General features: G+C 45.4%; 1 protein-coding gene across 1 annotated transcript in view; it reads left to right on the top strand.

Annotated features, from left to right (window-relative positions):
- HMCN1 (hemicentin 1) overlaps positions 1-23,048 on the top strand; it is a 921,797-nt gene that overhangs the window by 858,818 nt on the left and 39,931 nt on the right. Inside the window, exons 103-104 of the mRNA XM_075322013.1 lie at positions 13,522-13,650; positions 13,748-13,867. Of these exons, the coding sequence (XP_075178128.1) occupies positions 13,522-13,650; positions 13,748-13,867 (249 nt within the window). The remainder of the gene's footprint in view (positions 1-13,521; positions 13,651-13,747; positions 13,868-23,048) is intronic.

The following is a 23,048-nucleotide window of genomic DNA, read 5'->3' as shown; positions in this document are numbered from 1 at the left end:
GGTGAGTGGGCGCGGCCCGACCTTATACAGAAGCATGAGTCAGACACATGAGAATGGGGACAGGACACAGGAAAGCACGAGCGGAAGCGGCAGCCGTGACTGGTGGACACGTGGACCGGATCAGTGGGTAAGGAGCGGTGCTGTGCAGATGCGACCGGATCAGTGGGTAAGGAGTGGTGCTGTGCAGATGTGACCGGATCAGTGGGTAAGGAGCGGTGCAGAGGCATCGGGAGCGTGACACGTATACGGTCCGTATGTCATCCGTTTGTCATCCGTGCGCCTTCTGTTTTTTTTGCGTACTGCCAAAAAACTGAAGGAGGGAAAATACATGAATTTGTACACTTCATATTAGTCTTTTCTGTCATTATAACGGCAGTGTGATAACACGCTCCGGGATCGCCTTTGCTGGGTTCAAAGGGCACGTATTCACCTCAGGCAGACAGCCGAATTCAAGGTGTAACTGACGCTTGGTCAGGTTTATTGCAGTGAAGCATAAACAAAAAGAAAAAAAAACACCAACAAAATAAATCCTTGCCTGTCCGGCACTAACTATACACAGTGTTAATCTAACTACCAACTGGAGGGCTTCTCCCTTCCAGCTAAACCATACAAACATCAGGCACTGCTCCTCACAAGTGTCTCCTACACAGACAGGCTTACTGTGTTCCCAGAGGGAGACCCTCCCCCAACTTCCCAGATTCCTTTTACCTCCGTCCTTCACCTCCCATTAATCCATTAGTAGCCAGGTGATCCTGGCCAGGCTAAGTCACATAGGACCGATACCGGGGTGAGATATACCTGCCCTCATCCACTAAACCCACATGAGTCTCACATATCCCCCCCCTCTGCTCAGACCACTGCAGCTGAGCAACAGCACCCACAAAACAGTGCACACGAGACAGGGCATCAGCATTCCCCATCCGCACCCCCGGGCGGTGCTCCACTGTAAAACGGTAGGCCTGAAGTGCAAGGAACCACCGGGTCACTCGGCCATTCCGTTCCCTATTCAAGTGCATCCACTTGAGAGGGGCATGGTCAGTGATCAGCCGGAACTTCCTTCCAATCAAGTAATATTTAAGGGACTCTAGAGCCCACTTAATGGCTAAGCATTCTTTTTCCACTATGGCATAGTTGCGTTCATGCTTGTTAAGTTTCCGACTAAGATAAAGGACCGGATGTTCCTCTCCGTCCTTCAGTTGTGACAATACAGCCCCTACCCTATACCGGCATCAGAAGCGTCCGTTTGGACCACGAACTCGCTGCGGAAGTCAGGAGTCATTAGCACAGGTTGAGAGCAAAGAGCTAGTTTTAAGTTATGGAAGGCTTATTCGGCTGCCGTGGTCCATTTGATCATGACAGCGTCTTTCCCTTTGGTAAGGTCCGTCAGGGGAACAGCGGTAGCCGCAAAATTGGGAATGAACCGTCGGTAGTAGCCGGCTATTCCCAAAAACGCTCTCACCTGCTTCTTGTTGACTGGTTGCGGCCATTTCTGAATGGCTTGTATCTTGTCAATCTGGGGTTTAACAATTGCCCTCCCAATTACGTATCCCAAATACCGGGCTTCTTCCAGCCCGATATGACATTTCTTGGGGTTTGCTGTTAGACCCGCCTCCCGCAGGTCCTCAATCACAGCCTCTAGTTTCTGGAGGTGCGTCTCCCAGTCCAGGCTGTAAATGACTATGTCATCCAAATACGCAGAAGCATACTGCCTATGGGGCCTCAGGACTCGGTCCATCAACCTTTGAAAGGTTGCCGGTGCCCCGTGTAGTCCAAACGGCATATACACATACTGGTATAAACCTTCCGGTGTAGAAAACGCGGTTTTCTCTTTAGCGGCCTCTGTTAGCGGGATCTGCCAATAGCCCTTCGTTAAGTCTAGGGTCGTGATATACCGGGCTTTTCCAAGCCGATCTATTAATTCATCGACCCGTGGCATAGGGTATGCATCAAATTTGGAGACCGCATTTAATCTCCTGAAGTCATTGCAGAATCTAATGGAGCCGTCTGGTTTCGGTATTAACACAATCGGACTCGACCAGGCGCTATGCGATTCCTCGATTACACCTAACTCCAACATGGTCTTCACTTCTCGGGAGACAGCTTCCCGCCGAGCCTCCGGTATTCGGTAGGGCTTTACCTGAACTGTTACCCCAGGCTCTGTTATGATGTCATGTTTAATGAGAGTGGTCTGCCCGGGCTTTTCCGAGAAAAACTCGTGATTGTTGATTACAAACTGCTTGACGTCGGTCTTTTGCCGCTCCGACAGAGTCTCCGCCGTCCCGACATCCGGTATGGTCTGCTTGCAGACCGGAAGGGCCAGACCTGCTGACAGAGCTGGACGGTCCTTCCAGGGTTTTATCAGATTCACGTGATAAATCTGTTCAGGCTTCCTTTTACCAGCCTGGTACACTTTGTAGTTTACCTCACCCACCCGTTCCTTAATTTCAAAGGGGCCTTGCCACTTTGCCAGAAATTTGCTTTCTGCCGTGGGGACCAGGATCAACACCCTATCTCCGGGTGCAAAAGTATGGATCTTGGCCCCCCTATCATAAATCCTTTTCTGTGCTCCTTGAGCCTGTATCATATGCTCTTTAACGATGGGCATCACCGCCGCAATACGGTCCTGCATTTGGGTTACATGGTCTATTACGCTTTTGAACGGGGTGACCTGTCCCTCCCAGGTTTCTTTAGCGACATCTAACAGTCCACGGGGACGTCGGGCGTACAGAAGCTCGAAAGGAGAGAACCCGGTGGAAGACTGGGGCACCTCCCGGATGGCAAAAAGCAAATACGGGAGTAAGTAGTCCCAGTTCTTCCCGTCCTTGTCTATCGCCTTACGGAGCATCTGTTTCAAAGTTTTGTTAAACCGTTCGACCAGTCCGTCCGTTTGAGGGTGATACACGGAGGTGCGTAACTGTGCTATTTGTAACAGCCTGCAGATTTCTTTCATTACTTTAGACATAAAGGGGGTTCCTTGGTCTGTGAGTATTTGTTTTGGGACACCAACCCGACTAAACACATGGACCAGCTCCTTGGCAATGGTCTTGGTGGCCGTGTTACGCAAAGGGATGGCCTCGGGGTAACGAGTGGCATAATCCAAGATGACAAGGATGTGCTGGTGTCCTCGTGCAGACTTGGGGAGGGGTCCAACTAAATCCATCCCAATTCTCTCAAATGGGATCTCGATGATAGGCAGAGGTACTAAGGGGCTACAGAAACGGGGCCTAGGCGCAGAGATTTGGCAGTCAGGACAAGACTCGCAATAGGTGCGAATATCGTGATGCATGCCGGGCCAAACAAAACAGTGTAATATCCTTTCGGTAGTTTTCTGGACCCCCAGGTGTCCCCCCATCATGTGTCCGTGTGCCAGGTCCAGCACTCTCCGCCTGTAGGCTCTCGGCACAACCAATCGTTGTACTGTGTCATCCCCCTTCTTCTCTATCTGATAGAGAAAGTCATTCTCCAGTGCCATGTAGGGGTAAGACAGCCTAGTACCTGCATCCACCTGCACCCCGTTTATCATTTTAACATTTTTTATAGCCTGAGAAAGGGTAGGATCTCTCATTTGCTCACTTTGGAAGTCATCTTTCTGGACTTCCAAATTCAGCCAAGAGGAAGGGGGACAGCCACCCGTGTCCGCCTCTGCCCCGGGTTCATCGGAATCACCCGCCAGAACTGAAAAGGGGAACTGGGGGTTGTTTTCAGCGGATTCCTCCTCTGAACCCTCTTGTGGGGCATCCTCTAGTGGCTCCGGGCCCACACAAGGTGTGGGAGAAGGATCATCCGTGCGGCTACCCTGGGGTACTAATTGGTTCTCCCACAACTGCCAGAAGTGGGGAAAATCCCTGCCCAAAATGATATCATGCAATAGTGCTGGTACTAGTCCCACCTTATGATGCACAGACCCATAGGGCTTAGTAATGCAGGAGACCGTTGTGAGGTACGAGCAAGTGTCTCCATGCACACATGTCACAGAAAATTTATCTGACGGTCCCATCGGGACTGCCACCAGACTGGCCTTTACTAGAGTCACCACACTTCCCGAGTCTAATAGTGCAACAACAGTATTGCCATCAATGGACACTTCACACAGGTGTTTTTTCATATCGCCTTGACATGCAGCAACACACACTACCCGTGCAACCATAGCCCTGCGTTTTTCAAAGTCCGTGACATCACACTGCATCGGTTCTGCAGTTACTGGACAGTTTGCAGCAATGTGGCCCGCCTCCTGGCAGCGGAAACACCTCACGGGCCCCTTGCTAAGACCATAGTTTGGCACCTTAGCCCTCACAGGGCCAGCAGTCCTGTTTTCCTCCTCCACTGCCTTGGGATATTTTCCTCCTCCCCATGACCCTGGAACAGTCTTACCAGATCCTCGTCGAGAAGGGGAAGAGCGAGGATGTGTAGCATCGTCCATAAGTCCTTCTGCCAAGGAATAACGCTCCACTAGATCCACTAGCTGATCCGCTGTCGTGGGGTTTCCATGGCTTACCCACCTCTTCAGAGATGGCGGTAGGGCTCTTAGGTATTTATCAAGAACGATTCTTTGTACCATCTCTGGCGCCGTCAGAACCTCGGGCTGTAGCCATTTCTTGGTCAAGTGAATGAGGTCAAACATCTGTGACCGCGGTGGTTTATCGGGCTGATAAGTCCATTGATGAACTCTCTGTGCTCGCATGGCCGTCGTCACTCCCAGCCGGGCAAGGATCTCGGCTTTTAGTTTATCAAAGTCATGCGCTGCTTCAGGCTCAAGATCAAAGTAGGCTTTTTGTGCCTCACCTGCCAGAAACGGTGCAAGCAAGTCGGCCCATCGCTCCTTTGGCCACTTTTCCCGCTCCGCCGTCCGTTCAAACGTGGTCAGGTAAGCTTCCACATCGTCCTCTGTGGTTAATTTCTGCCAGCACCGACTCACATGAATCACCCTCTGGTCAGCCTCCGCATTACTCTCCGGTACGGTCGCCAGACGCTGCGCCACCTGCTGCAAAAGTTAGCGGTCTTTAACCGTCGATTCCACCAGTTCCTTCAACTGTGCCGACATCAAGCGATTAGCCTCTTGCTGCACAGCTGCGGATTGTACCAGCGCTTTCACCACGTCATCCATTATGATGCGCTGTAACGTGCTGCCCGCGTTCTCCACCACAATGTGATAACACGCTCCGGGATCGCCTTTGCTGGGTTCAAAGGGCACGTATTCACCTCAGGCAGACAGCCGAATTCAAGGTGTAACTGACGCTTGGTCAGGTTTATTGCAGTGAAGCATAAACAAAAAGAAAAAAAAACACCAACAAAATAAATCCTTGCCTGTCCGGCACTAACTATACACAGTGTTATCCTAACTACCAACTGGAGGGCTTCTCCCTTCCAGCTAAACCATACAAACATCAGGCACTGCTCCTCACAAGTGTCTCCTACACAGACAGGCTTACTGTGTTCCCAGATGGAGACCCTCCCCCAACTTCCCAGATTCCTTTTACCTCCGTCCTTCACCTCCCATTAATCCATTAGTAGCCAGGTGATCCTGGCCAGGCTAAGTCACATAGGACCGATACCGGGGTGAGATATACCTGCCCTCACCCACTAAACCCACATGAGTCTCACAGCAGAAAGATACATAATGTCCCACTCTCCTGCATTTTGTAATTTTGCACCCTTTGGTGCCCTTTCATGTGGCACTAAGGGGTGCTTAGCCTTGTATTTACCAAAAAATAAATACATTTTAAAAAAAAAATGACGTGGGGTCCCCCCTATTTTTGTAGCCAGCTAGGGTAAAGCAGACAGCTGCAGCCTGCAGACCACAGCTGGCAGCTTCACCTTGGCTGGTAATCCAAAACTGAGGGCACCCCACGCTGTTATTTTAAATTAAATAAATAATAAAAAAACAAAACACGTTGGGGTCCCCCCAAAATTGAATTACCAGCCAAGCTAAAGTGGACAGCTGGGGTCTGATATTCTCAGACTAGGGAGGTCCGTGGTTATTGGACTCTCCCCAGCCTAAAAATAGCAGGCCGCAGCCGCCCCAGAAGTGGCGCATCCATTAGATGCGCCAATCCTGGTGCTTTGCCCCAGCTTATCCCGTGCCCTGGTGCGGTGGCAAACGGAGTAATATATGGGGTTAATACCAGATGTGTAATGTCACCTGGCATCAAGCCCTGGGGTTAGTGATGTCAGGCGTCTATCAGATACCTGACATCACTAACCCAGTCAGTAATAAAAAAAAAAAAAAAATAGACGACAAACACATTTTTATTTGAAAAAACACTGCCCAATACATTTCCTCTTTCACCAATTTATTAGAAAGAAAAACAAATCCAGGTCTGCTGTAATCCAAGGGGTCCACACTGTCCCAGTCAATGAAGAGCAGGATGTTCCCCATTGGCTGGGAGAGCAATGCAGTGACTTGAGCTAACATCAATAGGTCAGCCCAGGTCACTGCAGTGCATGACAAGTGCTGCTGTCAGCGAGGTACATTACCTGCGGTGATGATCTCCTGTACTGCTGACAGCCGACCTGTCACTGAGTTCAATGACCTTCACAGCCAAGTATCGCGAGAGCCTGTGACGTCACCGCTAATGACAGTCTCGGGCCGCAGTGACAGATGTGAAGCGGTGGCCATGGAAGACAGTGACAGCGCTGAGGTCGGGAGGGCGGGACTTCATCACTGCAGGTAAGCCGAGCGGGGTAATGTGTGCGAAGTGCGAGGTGGGCGGAGCCTAGCGGGGTAATGCGTGCAGAGTGTCAGGTGGGCGGAGCCTAGCGGGGCCATGTGTGCAGAGTGCCAGGTGGGCGGAGCCTAGCGGGACCATGTGTGCAGAGTGCCAGGTGGGCGGAGCCTAGCGGGTTATGTGTGCAGAGTGCCAGGTGTGCGGAGCCTAGCGGGTTATGTGTGCAGAGTGCCAGGTGTGCGGAGCCTAGCGGGTCCATGTGTGCAGAGTGCCAGGTGGGCGGAGCCTAGCGGGGCCATGTGTGCGGGTGGCGGAGTGCGAAGAGGGTGGAGCCTAGCGGGGCCATGTGGCGCTGAGGACATCAGTGTCGTGGACTGCATGGCTGGGGACAGGGGAGTGTGTGTGTGTGTGTGTTTGTACATGACGCGTGCAGGAGGGGGGCGGAGCGAGCTGAGCGGGGAAGTGTCGGCTTCCTGCACACGTAACTAGGATAAATATCGGGTTACTAACCAAAGCTTTGCTTGGATACCCGATGTTTATCTTGGTTACCAGCTTACCGCAGGCTGCCAGCGATGGCTCCCTGCACACTGTAGCTGTAAAAAGCAACGCTTTTGCTGCTAGAACCATTCTCGAACGTAACTCGAACTGTCGAGCTTTTAGCAAAAATCTCGAGTTCAAGTTCGATCTAGAACACCCCCCAAAATCACTTGATCCGCAAACTGGAGAACCACGAACCGCGCTCAACTCTATTCCTGAGTATGTTTTCTATCCTTTTTGTATATGATTGTGGGTATTTCTATATATTCTTGTTTGCTCTGTCCAACTGAAGGTTCTCAAGCATAACATGTGAAATCAATTGATGGGTAATGATTTTCTGACTGGGGTGATTCTTTGTTTTTAAATGTGTGTTCATTCATGTTTGGGTATATTCAGTGAACAAGGACATCAGCCCGAAATGCATATGAATTGTTATATTCCGCCCTACCCATATTTTATGGATTAAATTAAAAAAGAAATTTTATCTATGGAGGACCCGGATTTCTCCCTTTTTCATTTGTCACCAGGAATCTACTGGCAAGTCATCACTCTTTGATGCATGCGGTTTTCATCCGTAATTTGGTACTTTTAGTGGTAGAGGGTCCTCCTGAGTCACTGAGGAATAACTTTTTTGCCTTATCGCTCCCTTCTGTATGGCAAGGGGTTCAAAGTAATTTGAAGCTGATGGGAAACAGATACAAACGTATGGCTGACAAAAAATGCTTGTAAGCTCAGGACCTAAGTGTGAATGACTCTATGTGGTTGTCTACCAGGAATATTGTGTTGAAGCTGGGACCTAGGTTTATTAGTCCCTATAAAGTAACTGCCGTAATTAACCTAGTAGCATTTCGTCTGGTGTTAACTCAGTCTTTTAGGATCTACAATGTGTTCCACAGGTCATTGCTCAAAAAGTATGTGGTACCTTTGGAGCCATCCCCCTTTCTTCCGGCGCCGTCATGATAAATGGTAATTTAAAGTTTCAAATAGTTAAGATTGTTGATTCATGTTTTTTATGTCATTCCCTTCAACACTTAGTGCACTGGAGGGGATATGGTCTAGAAGAAAGGATGTGGGTTCCAGCATTGGATGTGAATGCCACAAGGTTGGTTTGTTCAATTCATGCTTTCCATCTAGATAAACCTGATCTTGAGTGTCCGGAGACCACTCATAAAACGGAAATACTGTCATGGGTGTGTCATGCTTGACAGACAGTACTGTAGTGTCCTGCTCTAGAAGGCTGAAGAGCTTGGCTATACAAGCTGCTTTCTGACTATCCCTTTTTCCCTGCTTGGGGTCAACCCCTTTCTCTTTTGGACCCTGTGGAGTTCCACACCTTTCCAGCTGATAATCATCAGCACTTCTCTTTGTGACTTTAAATTCTCTCATTCCCCTTGCTCTTTGCTGGTGATAGGTTTAACAACCCTTTACAAATCTAGAGTGCAAGCAGTTGGCTTATATTCATCTGGAGAAACTTTGTTGTTGTTGCAGTTCCTCTCCCTGAGTCATCTGACGATAAGTTATTTATTTTCTTTCCCCTGTGTATTGAGGGTGTAGCGCTCCTAAGACCCTCAGGGCACTACAGGGAACTGCATCCTCCTGGGGATGCAGGACCTACCCACTGGGATTTAGAGTACCAGTGCCTTTTCCACCAAAAAATAATCCTAGTTCTCCTCTTCACACTGGGCATAGAGGGTTAACCACGTAAGGGGATGGTCGCCATGGGAACGAGTCTCTGAGCTACCGCTGGGACCGGAGCATATACGAGGCACAGGGCCCTAAGTCAAGCGCAAGGTATAGACAAATACCTGCCCGGTGAGGACACCTCCACGGACTTAACCGAACCAAATAATCCGAGGGCATCAGCAGTAAAGTAGGATCGGGGATACCTCCCCGCAGGGTCCGCACTGTCCGCCGTACCGAGAAGGAGACTGTGTACCTCACAAGGGACAGTCGGGGTCCCCAAACGCTTTACGCTACGGGAACTCAATCTACAGAGTGTGCCGGGGACAGAGCAACCTGGGGCACTACATTGAAATAGAAAAGATCTCCAGCTTCCAAATGCATAAAATCAATTTCTTTTATTCCAAAAATTAAAATCCAAAGTACAGGACTTGATCCAAAATATTAAGAGCAATTAGAAATGCAACACGTTTCAGACAAGATGTCCTTTGTCAGAGCATATGGCTTATGCTTAATAATGGCTCACTTTTAACCTTTAGGGGATGAATGACACAGGTGGTATAATCAAATAATCCCAAATGAAGGGGAAATTATTACCAAGCTGTGCCAGTATAATACCCGTAAAGGCTTTACAAAATGTGTAAAAATACAAAGTATAATGCATTGATCATTAAATAGTAATAATAAATTGTGAATCAATTTTGTATATTATATACCAACAACAAAATAAACATTCGAATGGAACACCATTATAGGCCTGAAACACACTTCCGTTAAAAACACGCACATGCCGCGAGACACGTATTTACCCTGCGTGTTGCGTGTGGTAAGTATGTGTCTCAGCACAGCGATAGCACACGTAGAACTGGTAATTTGCATACTCACGTGGTCCGCGCTGCTGTCCGTGGTGCTGATCTTCGGTCTCCAGCCCTGCCGACTCCTCACTGCTGCTGCTTCCGCCGCAGTGAAGTGAATATTAAATGAGCATAATGAGCGGCGGTCGGCAGCAAGTGGCAGCAGCGGCAGAGACAGGAGGGCTGGAGAAGGTGAGTAAATGTTTTGGGTTTTTTTTCACTGACACGTGTGTTTTCTCCGGCGCGTGTCACACGGGACTGCATCCACACTACATCCGTGTGTGACACCCGTGCTGCCGGAGAAAACGTGGACATGTCAGCGTGTAGAAAAACGCACACACGTACAAACGCACACGGACACACGTTCCGTGCGGTTTTACATGTGTGCCTACTACCATAGGGTAGCATTGGTGTACGTGTATCCGTGCCGCTGGGGCGTGCAAAAAATGGCAAACGTACTGGCAGCACGGATGTGTGTCGGAGGCCATAGTCACATGATATATACATATATTAGATATAGTAAAGACCCCCTTATTTCTGGCTCCATGAGTTAACTGGAGTCCCATAACATGAGACACCCTGTTATATCTATGATTCAAATATAAATGCAACCGATTTTGCAGCGAAAATTAAAAAAAATATATATATATGTATGTATGTATGTATGTGTGTAAAAAATATAAAAAACATTAAAAAAAAAAAAAATAAAAAAGGGGAAGGAGAAAAAGTCTCAATATCATCATATCATCATAGTATCATAGTTTTAAGGTTGAAGGGAGACTCTAAGTCCATCTAGTTCAACCCGTAGCCTAACATGTTGATCCAGAGGAAGGCAAAAAACCCCAATGTGGCAAACAAGTTCCAATGGGGAAAAAATTTCCTTCCTGACTCCACATCCGGCAATCAGACTAGTTCCCTGGATCGATACCCTGTCATAAAATCTAATATACATAACTGGTTATATTAAATTTTTCAAGAAAGGCATCCAGGCTCTGCTTAAATGTTAGTAGTGAATCACTCATTACAACATCATGCGGCAGAGAATTCCATAGTCTCACTGCTCGTACAGTAAAGAATCCTCGTCTGTGATTATGATTAAACCTTCTTTCCTCAAGACGTAGCGGATGCCCCCGTGTTCCAGTCGCAGGCCTAGGTGTAAATAGATCTTTGGAAAGGTCTCTGTACTGTCCCCTCATATATTTATACATTGTGATTAGATCTCCCCTAAGCCTTCGTTTTTCCAGACTAAATAACCCCAAGTTTAATAACCTGTCTTCGTATTGCAGCCCCCCAATATGAGGATGGTTAATAATAATACATGATCTCTCGTTGTGAATTAAATCCATAAGGAGAACATGTGCCTAAGTTAAATATTCAAAACGCTTCGCAATTTAACAGTTTTCTCCTATGGTTACCACCACGGGTGCAAGAAAAACACCCTTTCAATACCTGAAATTTTAAGGGTAGAAGTGGATCCATCATGAGGATTAATAAAATGTCGTGCTATAGAAGATAGATTGGTGCACGGAGTTAATGAGACAATGTCAGTGACATGCTCTGAAAATCGCTTCTTAAGCGGGCGTATACTACAGCTTACGTATTTAAGATTGCATTCAGTACATTCCAATAAATAAACGGTATTTTTCTTATTGCAATTGATGTACTGTTTGATATCATGTGTTACACTAGAATCATGATTGGAAACATTTTTTGATACCTTTGGATGAGTGCAAGTTTTACAGTTTGAGCTGCCACATCTATAAAAACTCGAGATACCGCTGGGACTGGAGCACGCACGGGCACAGGGCCCTAGGTCAAGCGCAAGTTTTAGACTGTTTGGCAAATACCTGCCCGGTGAGGACACCTCCACGGACTTCACCAAACCAAATAATCCGGGGGCATCAGCAGTAAACAAGGATCGGGGTTCGGACACTTACCTCCTTGCAGAGTCCGCACTGTTCGCCGTACGGAAAAGGAGACTGTACCCCACCAGGGACAGTCGGGGTCCCCAAACACTCCACGCTATGGTGACTCAATCTACAGAGAGTGCCGGGGACAGAGCAACCTGGGTCATTACATTGGCACTGGTCCTCTGGGGACCTGAGCCAGCAACCCCTGGGTCCACAGTGAGTAGAGACTGTTAAAGACAACCTAGTGTGGTCTCCATTATTGCCCCTCTACAACTCCCAGGCTCAGCCCCTACCTGTGGAGGGCCTACCATCACAGCTGCCACTACCACCAGCCCTGCGAGAACCCACATTGAGCAGCGGCGGTTCTCCATCATTAACTACAACCCGCAGGTGGCATCACATGACAAAAACTCTTATCTCTCCTGTAAATACCCCCCATTAACAAAAAGGACCCAGAGCACGAGACCGGGCAATGGCCACCAGAGTGACATTCCAATTTGTTACCGCCCGGGACCAAGTACCCCCTTCTCTGGGCGCTACAAGGGAAGCCAGGGGCCAGCAATAGGTTTGGTAATGGGTCACCATCTTCCTTGTCTCTAAACACAGGGTTTACCTTCCCTTTTGCCATTGACTTGGTACTTCCCCACACCTAGTGTGACATAGACTTCACCAGTCTAGGAGTCCCACTCCTTACTAATGGGAAAAACCTGAGAAATCTCTGATACACGATTGTTTTTTTTTTCCTGCTTGAAATGGAAAACTGCTACAGTTTTTAAAGAAGGCGCTTATCAATGCTTTCAGCATTTTTGCAGCATTGTTGCAGCATTGTTGCAGCATTTTTTCACCATTGAAAGCAATAAGTACAAAAACACAGGAAAAAAAGCTACAAGTGAACATAGCCTGAGTGGAGAAAGCAGTTTCTCTCTCTAGTTAATGCAGCGATTTGGGTGCTAAAATTTTGACCCAAAACCGTGCGTTCAAAAAAGCAGCATGTCAATTATTTGTGCGTTCTGGATGCAGCTCCCACTCTATCTATGGTGGGGGCAGCATCCCGAGCGCATGAAATCGGCTTTTTTTAACAAATATACTGCATTCATTCTGCAGCGATTTGAAGTGCACATGTGCTGTCAAATCACTGCAGAATAATCAGCAGTTACGTGCGCATGAGCCCTAACATTGTTTTCTGTAAAATCCATGCTATTTTCAGTTTGATATGTTTTATTGTCAGTCCATACAAGTGGCATAATACTCTGGCAACATTGTTCTCTGCAAAAACCTTGGAGTCACAGATGTGTACAGGTATTTCCCCATGCTGTTTCCATTCCATTTCAGCACTTTTTCTATCCATTTCAAAAATTTTATTGCCAACCAGGCTTCCACAGAGGGTCTGCTGGAAAAATGCTGGAGTTTCCCATTGACTTCCATTATACTCGTTACTTGAGACAAGCACCCAAGCATTTTGATTTGCTTGATTCGAGTAACGCACACCTGAGCATTTTGGTGCTCGCCCATCACTAGTCGTAACAATAGATACCCAAGCTACAATGCCTTGCACATAAGGTAATAGATATGGCTATATCAGGAGAAAAATACTACATTAATAATTGGAGATTGGAGGTATTTGCTAGTATTATTTTTACACCTACTATGTATTGGGATTGGATCCCGAAGATGGGAATACCCCTATAAGTTCAATTCTTTATTTCTGAACCAATTTGGCTGTAGGTCAGTGAGGTTTATTTCTCATGTTAGATTTACAAGGAAAAATAATGCTGCAGACTCATAAATATAAGTCTATGCATGTGGTTTTGCCATAGACACTAAATACTAATATTTAGGGTTGCATCTAAAAGTCCCTTTTTTCTTTTGTTTTAGATATTAATGAGTGCAGAGAGGCTGCACATCGGTGCAAAAATAATCAAATCTGTGAAAACACACATGGTAGTTATGTCTGTGTTTGCCCACGAGGGTTCAGATCTGAGGGTCCCGGGAAGTCTTGTGTAGGTAAGTCATATCCAGATTGAGATCTTTATTTCATGTCTGCATTATAATGTTGCTTTAATCTAATAAGCATCTCACCAATTTGTTTTCTTCCTCTTAGACATTAATGAATGTGACAATCAAGATGTATGCCAACATGAATGTAGAAATGTTCTAGGAAGTTACCAGTGTGTGTGTCCATCTGGTTATCAACTCATGGCCAATGGAAAGTCATGTCAAGGTATGACCAGGCAGTATTCAGGGGCGTAACAACCGCGATGGCAAAAGATGCTACCCCTAACAGGCCCATACTGAAGGGACAGACTACTGCAAGAAGAGAGACTGTAAGAGAAGAAGAGACTGCGCCTGCACTCACGTGACAAGTAGGCAGTGCTTAACCCTGTAGTAGCCTTGGCATGTGTTCCACATGAATGCTGAAGTCTGGATCTATGTGATATTACTACCCAATATTTTCACTACACTTCTGAGTGAGTCTGATGCTGCTGCTGCCTTTTCATGTTGGTCTCATTTTTATTTATCCTGATACAGGAGTCGGTCCGACCCTTGATTTGATGACATACAGTAGCTAATAAATAATAAACCTTCTTGAATACCAATAACAGACAGATCCACAGAACTTTCATGAACAACAGCATACCCTTTTGATGATGTAGCCCTGGAAGGCTTCACCACATAATTTTGATTCTGTGGCAAATGGCAGGGACATATTAAATTTTTCAAAGGTAGTTACATTACTCTCAAACAGAAATGAAGTGAAATGCTGTTTGGCGATGTCACATAGTTCCAGAGTGCAGCGTTTGTGCGGAGCACAGCCTGAGGCTGCTAGAGATTGAAGTGCTGCCTGCATGCATGCTGCAGAGCCTCTCTTCTTTATAAGTGGATTGGTGGTGGGATTGATGGTAGGTGGGATTCTTAACTATGTTTGAGGAGTAATGGGCCCTGTGGTGGAGGGAGAGGAGCATTACTATGCAGCAAGCTCAAACTTTGTAGGCACACAATTATGTACAACTTAAAGGGAACCAATCACCAGGGTTTTCGTGTATATAACCTAAAGCCAGTGCTATACTGTCACTATCCGGCTGATTCTCTACAGACCTGCAGTGGTCAGTTGGGATGTTTAGGTTTTAAAATCCCAAAAAGTAAAGTTTATAAAATTAGCTGCTTGTTGAGTGGCATTTGCACTGGACCATATCATATATTTATAGTTATCCCTTCCCTCTGTTAGAATTAGCATAAGTATTATACAATTCATTCACTTTGTTGCAGGACCTGTGAGATCATACCCATGTGACCTGGTATCCAGCTTTGTTGGCTGAGGCCCCGTTTCTTCTGGTCACATTAAAAACTTTAATTTTTTGGATTTCAAAACCTATACATCTGAGCTGACCACTACAGGTATGTATAGAATCAGCCTAATAGTGCCACTATAGCACTGGCTTTAGGTTATGTAGGAAAATCCTGGTGATTGGTTCCCTTTATATTTATAGGCACAAGCAATGCAACTGGGCCATTCATCCCAAAAAATCCTGATGAGTGGAGGTCTTTGTACAAAAAATGTGCCCGAGGGCCCACAGTACTTTTGTTACATCCTTGGCAGTATTACATAATATACTAACATTTTTTAATAATTTAATTACATGTGGAAGAGTTTTTGTAATAGATAACATTAATTATAGCTTGAAAACAGCAACTTTTTTCACTGATAAAATTATTTTATTTATTAGGTTTTCACATGAATGTTCAGTAAATAACTCCCTATCCAGTTGTGCCGGAAGATCTTTTAGTTCTGTAAATGTACGGTACATTCTGGTATCCTCCATTTAGTTAAAAAAAAAATTGGTTTGGTACCGTGTGTGCCATTTGAAAAAAAATTGCTCTCAGTGGGAAAATGAAATAATAATTTAGTTGTTATTATCCAATTTAATGGCTAATAATAATAAAATAATGTCACAAAGCAAGCTTTCGAGACTTCTAAGTTTTTAGTAGTTATATTTCTGTTTCTTCAGATCCTTTATACCATGCTCGATGAATAAACCTAAGTAGTCTTAAAAGCTTGCTTTGAGTTCTTTTTTCAGTAAAGAACTGTCACACTTTAACCCCTTCCTGACAAATGATATACCCTGTGTGTCATGGTTGGGAAGGGGTTCCCAACCATGATGCATGGGGTACATCATGGTGATTATACAGGCGAAGGAGTTGTGCCCATGCGATCGCCTCAGGGAGCTCGGCTTACATGACAGCTGAGTCTGGATGTTAAACCCCCTAAATGCTGTGGTTAATAGCAAGCAAAGCATTTAGAGGCAGGGAGAAGAAGTGCACTCCCTCTCCAAAGTGATCGGAACCCCCTGATGGCAACCTGAGGTTATCATGACGACACCCGGGTCACCCAGCTACAGCAAGCCTCTGAGACAATGCCAGGTGCATGGTCTCAGAAGTTTCTGTCAGTGCAAAAGAAGTGTATTGCAATGGATTATACTAGCGATCAATGTAATAAAAGTTAATGTTCCAGAGAGGGTCTATGTAAAACATTTTTTAAAAAGTTACAAAAAGTAAAAATTAAAAAAAAATGGAAAAAAAAATGATACCAATAAATACATACCGGTATATAGATGTAAAACAAAAAAATTAAATAAATAAAAAAGTACATATTTTGTATCGCTGTGTATAATCTGATCTATAAAACTGTAACACTGGTTAACCCCTTCACTGAGCATCGTAAAAAAAAAAAAACCTGCATCATCATATCGGCAAAAAAAGTGGAATAAAACATAATAAAAAAGTTGCATGTAAGTCAAAATGGTATCGCAGAAAACAACATCTTGTCCCACAAAAAACAAGCTACCATACAGCTCCATCAGCAGAGAAGTAAAAAAGCCATAGCTATAGCATGAACAATTCTTTTTTCTATAAAATTGATTTTATGGTGAAAAAGCAGCAAAATATGAAAAAAACAACCCAATATAAATATGTGGTAATACTGTAATTGTCCTGACCCAAAAAATGAAGCTGTTTCATCACTTTTATGACACGATAACTGGCATTAAAAAAATAAACAAAAAACTGTTACACAATTGCTGTTTATTCGTGATTCTACCTCACAAAAAGTGGAACAGAAAGAAATCTAAAAATGTTATGTGGCCCAAAATGGTACCAATAAAAACTCCATCTCATCCCTCAAGAAACAAGTTTTAAGATGACTGATGGCAAAAACATAAAAAAAAACTATTTCCTTCAAATTTCAGAGATGCAAAAAATCTTTATTCTGTAATAAAGCATTTTTTGTAAGATAGTAGCCAAACGTAAAAATAAAATATAAATCTGGCATCGCTTTATTCGTACTGACCTGAGGAATAAAGCCATCTAATCACTAAACCACAAAGTGAACACCATAAAAAATAGTCATAAAGCCAATTCTGCAACTGCTGTTGATTTGTCTATCAAAGATCGCAGTAAAGCTCGGCTCATATTTATCCTGTGATCTACACTGAGCACTTACACTGGGCTTTACATGTAAATCTGTGAAAATCGTGAATCAGACAAAATTTCCAATGAAAAACTCACTGTAATGAAGCAGAGGTCTGGCATGTACAAAAATGCGATCTTCAACAGTTTTGTTCACCTTTTGAAAGTACGAAGAACGCTGAACAAAGGCCATTTGTAGTCCAAAGTAACTCTGCTGCCTCATTATAGTGAATCGGGGGTTTCACCTAAATCACGTATTTCCTAGATGTAGATAAAAATCCTTTTATACATAGCATACAGCCCAGGATAAATGTGGACTGATCCAAAATGTTCTGCAACCCCTAGTTGCAGCCAATAGCATTCAACTCAACCTACAAACAAACAAGTCCCTGCTCAGGTGTGTCTTCTGACATAACATGACTTCCATGTTAATGGCAGCACAAAGGCTCTGGACAAGCACTATGGCCCTCCCAAAAATAAAACCAGCAAAATCTGTGCTCCCAAATCTAAATGCCCTTCCTCACTTCTGAGCACCACAATGTGTCTGTGATGTCCCAGAGCTGTGGGGTACTTGGTCCTGGGCATGTGGTGCGCAGGTGGGAACAGTTGTGGTCGCGGCCGATGCCCGGTTCCGTGACCCTGGGGGTCGCTCCGATAAAAGGGGTCAAAATGGGAAAAAAATAAAAGATCATAAAAATAAGAGTTTTCAATTACGCCACTTGCGGTGTGCGGCCAGGTTATTGAAGCCGCCGCTGCAGGGTCCTGCTGGGGCTGGTGTAGTAATTCAGCTTAGGTGTTTTTGGCCCTCCGCAAGCAGGGCTAGGCCCCAAAAGTGGATGATGAGGGGGCTATAGTAGGGAACAGTCAGAGTATCTGTACGGAGGCGAGGAGGAAACAGTCCATGCCGGTATTGCAGTTTCAACTTGCCTTTTTTTTTTTGGCTTGGTACCTGGACCCGCTGGTGCCAGTTTCATGTGTTCCCGCTCCCCTTGTTCTCCGTGCCAGCTGTGACCTGGGGTAGCTATCCTCCGTGCACACTTGTTGGTATTGGGCTCCCATGGCTTAGAGCTTCTGAGGGAGCCCCTTGGTCCTATTGCAGGCAGCCTGGACTATTTAATGGGTGTCCCTGATCCCAGGTCCCCACTTTGCTGCTGATGCTTCAGACTCTTTGGTTGGTGAGGGACCCTAGAGATCCCCTCACCTGGCAGATTTAACAGTTGACCATAATGTGTCCCACTGTCCTAGAGTCTGCACCCCGCCTAGTGCTGAGTCCTGTGAGCCTTGGTTCCGTACTTCCACAGGCGCCCCACGGTTCCTGGAGTATTTTACTTCCCCAGGTAACCCACGGTTCCTGGAGTCCCGGTTCCTTACTCCACAGTCCTTTTCTCCTTTACAGCGTCCCGTTCTTACTTTAGGTCTTTACACCTTTCCTTCTTTACTTCATTCCTCACTCTCTCACTCCTAACTCCTCACTCTTCTCACTTACAACTCTCCTCTCTCGTTCGCTTCTCCTCTTCAATTCCTCCCGCCAACTTCCCAACAGACAACTCGCCCCTCCCCTTACTGGATTTCTCCCTACAGATTGGGTGGCAATTAGCCAATAAGTGCCCATTCCTTTTACCTGTTGCTAGGCAGTCTCGCAGTCTGGAATTGGGGTTATGTTTGTGGCCTGAGGGTGCTGGTGTGTTGACTGGCACGGATATTCTGGGGTTTGGGTTTTCACAGGTCACATTTTGTGGCACCTGATACCTCAGAGGTGCAACATGTCTAAACCACAGTTAACGTCCATATGTTTGGCATTGTTGTAGTGAGGAAGCCCACTTAATTTACGTGATGTGTGTCTCCAGAAGCACAAGCTGGGCACAATGTACAGGCATTACAATGTGCTTATTTGCAATTTTCAATTCTACAACATTCACTGTTTGACTCCATGGGTATTTTCCAAAGACAAACTCGTCCCTACACCCATGAATGAATTCACAGAGGGGCTCAAATTCTAAAATGTTTAGCTAAGAATGTTTGTTGTTCTGGCACTTGGGGGCCTTGCAAATGGAGTTTGCAAACCATTTTAGGAAAATCTGTGCTCCAAAAATCAAATGGCACTCTTTCCCTCCCAAGCCATGAAGTGTGACTAAACAGTATTGCACATGTGAGATATTGCCAAATTTAGGAGAAATTTTGCTATTCATTTTGGGACTCTTTTTTGCGTATTCCCTTTGTGAAAATTGGTAGTGCTAAAAATGTAATTATTCTTTTTTCACCGCCCAATAGTATAAAATGTTGTGACATACACTGACAAGCAAAAGGGTAACAATGTTTTGAACTTTTGACTTTCAGAATCCATATCTGCCCATCCACTACATCTTTGAGCATGATACTACATTCAGTTTGTAGACAGTCATCTTGGCTATCTCATACATAAATGTGACCTGCAATAATGTAGCATATGATTAGTTGTGCAGAGTCTTGTCTTGTGATGTTACTGTATTGTTGGTGTTTTGCTCCTGGTGTTTACATTTTTTTTCTTCCTGTATACTAAAAATTGCAAACTGTTCTCAATTTCCTAATAGCTCAGTGTGATATTAGGTTGTTTCCCAAGTGAAGGTCACTGATAGTGATGGGCAAACCGAACTGTAAAATTCAGGGTCTGTACCAGATACCTAGAATGTTTTTCCAAAAATAAGACACTGTCTTATATTTTTTTTGACCTCCAAAAAAAGCACTAGGGCTTATTTTTGGAAAAGGTCTTATTCTTGGAGAAGCAGTTGGGTTTACCCCCCAAAAAGCAGACCCCCCACTTCCCAGGAGACTCATACTCACCAGACCCTGACATCTGCATGGCTACCAGGTCCTCCTGTGATCTCCGGTGGGTGCTGCATGCAGTCCTCCCCTGCTGCTGGCTGACGCGCTGACACACACACACACAGCCGATCGCACACACACACACAGCCTATCGCATGCGCGCACACACAGCAGATCACATACAGCCGATCGCACACACACGCACACATACACAGCAGATCGCACACACAAGCGCACACATCACATCATATCCAGCGCAACCGGCCGCAGGGAATGATGTGAGGAAGTCACGTGTCCAGCCCCAGGTCCTGCTCTTCAGATCCTTGCGCTCCACCGCACTGCCTCTTAGGATTCTGCCGGCGAGAAGAGATCGGTGTCTCTGGATGTGGTGAGTATGTATGCGATCCGATGTGTGTGATCCGATGTTTGTGTGTGTGATTTGATGTTTGCGTGTGATCCGATGTTTATGTGTGCGATCTGATTGTGTGTGCGATCTGCTGTTTGTATGTGAGATCGGATGTTTGTGTGTGAGATCTGCTGTGTGTGTGAGATCTGATTGTGTGTGTGAGATCTGATTGTGTGTGTGAGATCTGATTGTGTGTGTGAGATCTGATTGTGTGTGAGATATGATTGTGTGTGTGTGTGTGTGTGTGTGTGTGTGAGATCTGATGTGTGCGGGTGTACGATCACTGCAGGTCCTCTGCTCGGTGTCTGGGAAGTATGATATGCCCGCTGTGTATAATGAAGTTTCCTGCAGTATCTTTAACTTTTTTAGCTGCACGGACACTTCATTTTTGATCCACGACTAGGGCTTATTTTCGGTGGAAGGCTTATATTTAAGACTTGCGCCGAAAATGCTGAAAATCCCTGCTAGGACTTATTTTTGGGGGAGGTCTTATTTTTGGAAAAACACGGTAGTGTTCATACACAGATCCCGAACACAGTTCTCAAGGAACTCCATGCAACTGTTTGGATTCGCTTTTTTAAATTATTTAAATAAATAATTTAAAAAACTATCATGCAGTCTCCCCCCCACCCCATTTTGATACCCAGCCATGATAAAGCCAACAGCTGGGGGCTGGTATTCTTAGGTTGGGGAGGCCCATAGTTATTCAGCCCACCACCCTAAAAATAGACCCTGCAGCTGCCAAGAATTGTTGCATTCATTAGGTGGGACAATTCTGGCACTTTTCACAAGTCCTGACAATTCATGGTCCCCCTAGAAAGTGGTAACACGCGAAACATGTGTAGGGACTTTCTTTTCCCTCACCTACCCTGGCCTTTTGGTAACCACTAGGTGAGCTCTGGAATGTATGTACTGCTTTTATAATCTGATGCACCATGACACTGGATGTTCCCCCAGTTTGGTCCCTATCTAATAATTAGTAACATCCCTGTTGGGAGGCACTGTAAGGTTACCTTATGGGTGAATACCTTTTGTACCTGGGAAGGCATATTTAATTTTTGGCACTAACATACTTTATTGGCTTTATTTGGCTGTATTAATTGGGAAGATGTGTGGAAATTTCTTTCACCCTCATCTGTCGTTTGTCCGGTTTATTTTACTATATGTATTATTATATGTAGTTTCCATCTCCTTGCACCTTTTGTGATGCTTAATAAAATATACTCTTTTTGTACTTTGATTTTGGTGCTTGTCTGAGTCAACCTCACATCTCCAGATCAAAATTATCTGGGCAAATTTAAAGACTTTCTTGTTCTCTGTTTGCAATTCTGGCACTTCCTGATTGCCCTGGTGTGGGGGCAATAAGGGTAATATAAGGGCTTAATGACAACTCACAGCTGCTACTAAGCCCTAGATTAGTAATTGGAGACATCTATGAGACCCACCCATTACTAATAAGATAAGTGAAAAGAAATAAACACAAACACCAAACAATCCTTTATTTGAATTAAAATACAAAAAAATCCCTCTGTCTCAAATTATTAATCACAAACAATCAGTCCAAACGTAATCCACAACAATCCCGACTCTGCTACATATTGAGTCACAGCGCGTGGGCACAGAACATTGACCGCACACTGTGGTTTCAGACAGAGATTGACTGAGCTGTAGCTGTGAGCAGTGATGTCACTCAGTTTATCTGCAGTCATGGCTAGAGGTTTCCATGGCACCCCACCTTTGGCTGCAGGTAAACTGACCTCAGGTGACCTCATTGAAATCAGTGACCTCACCTCAGGAGAACTGAGTTCAATCAGACCTGCATCTCCTGGCAGAAAACTGGAGGCCAAGGGATGCAGATATGGGGCTGACATTTATACACCCAATTCCTACACTAATACTGCATCTCCTGGAAAAACGCATCAAAACTGTATCAGGTTTTGATGCGATATTTTGCCAGGAGATACAGATTTGGTGCTGAAATTTATACACCAAATTCCCGCACAAATCTGCATCTTCTTTTTTGCCAGAAGATGCAAACATTTATAAGTAGAGATCAGCGAACCAGCCGCGGTTCGGCTTGAGTTCGGTTCGTCGAACGGAGGTCTCGTTCGAGTTCAGTTCGGCGAACGGTCGACGAACCGAACTCGAACCGCGTAGGAAACAATGGCAGGCAATCACAAACACATAAAAACACCTAGAAAACACCCTCAAAGGTGTCCAAAAGGTGACAAACAACTCACAACACAAACACATGGGAAAGTGACAAGGACATATACTCATGCGAAAACAAAAGAGCTTGACAAGGAAAAAGAGGAGGAGACACAGATATAGGCATGGCACGCCCTTCTAAAATCATGTAAAACACCACAAGGTGACTCCAAGCGGAGTTCTCCCTTTTTTCCAAAAATTGGGCCACACACACACCCACCCCTTCAGTGGCAGCACTTGTGCCCCAGTTGTACACTTCACAGCTAGATTTGCATCAAGCACATTCAAAAATACGCCATACTTAACCGTCCCCAGGATGACACCGGGGTAGGTAGCTAAGTCTTTCCTGACCCCAGCTCTGTTCATCTTGGCTCCTTTTAAAAAACACAGCAAGGGTTACTCCAAGAAGAGTCTCCCTTTTTTCCAAAAATTGGGCCACACAGACACCCCATCAGTGGCAGCACTTGTGCCCTAGTTGTACACTTCCCAGGTAGATTTGCATCAAGCACATTCAAAAATACGC

Source organism: Anomaloglossus baeobatrachus, chromosome 8 (genome assembly GCF_048569485.1).
Source record: "Anomaloglossus baeobatrachus isolate aAnoBae1 chromosome 8, aAnoBae1.hap1, whole genome shotgun sequence".
Lineage (NCBI taxonomy): Eukaryota > Metazoa > Chordata > Amphibia > Anura > Aromobatidae > Anomaloglossus > Anomaloglossus baeobatrachus.
This window is presented reverse-complemented; position numbering and strand designations above follow the sequence as displayed.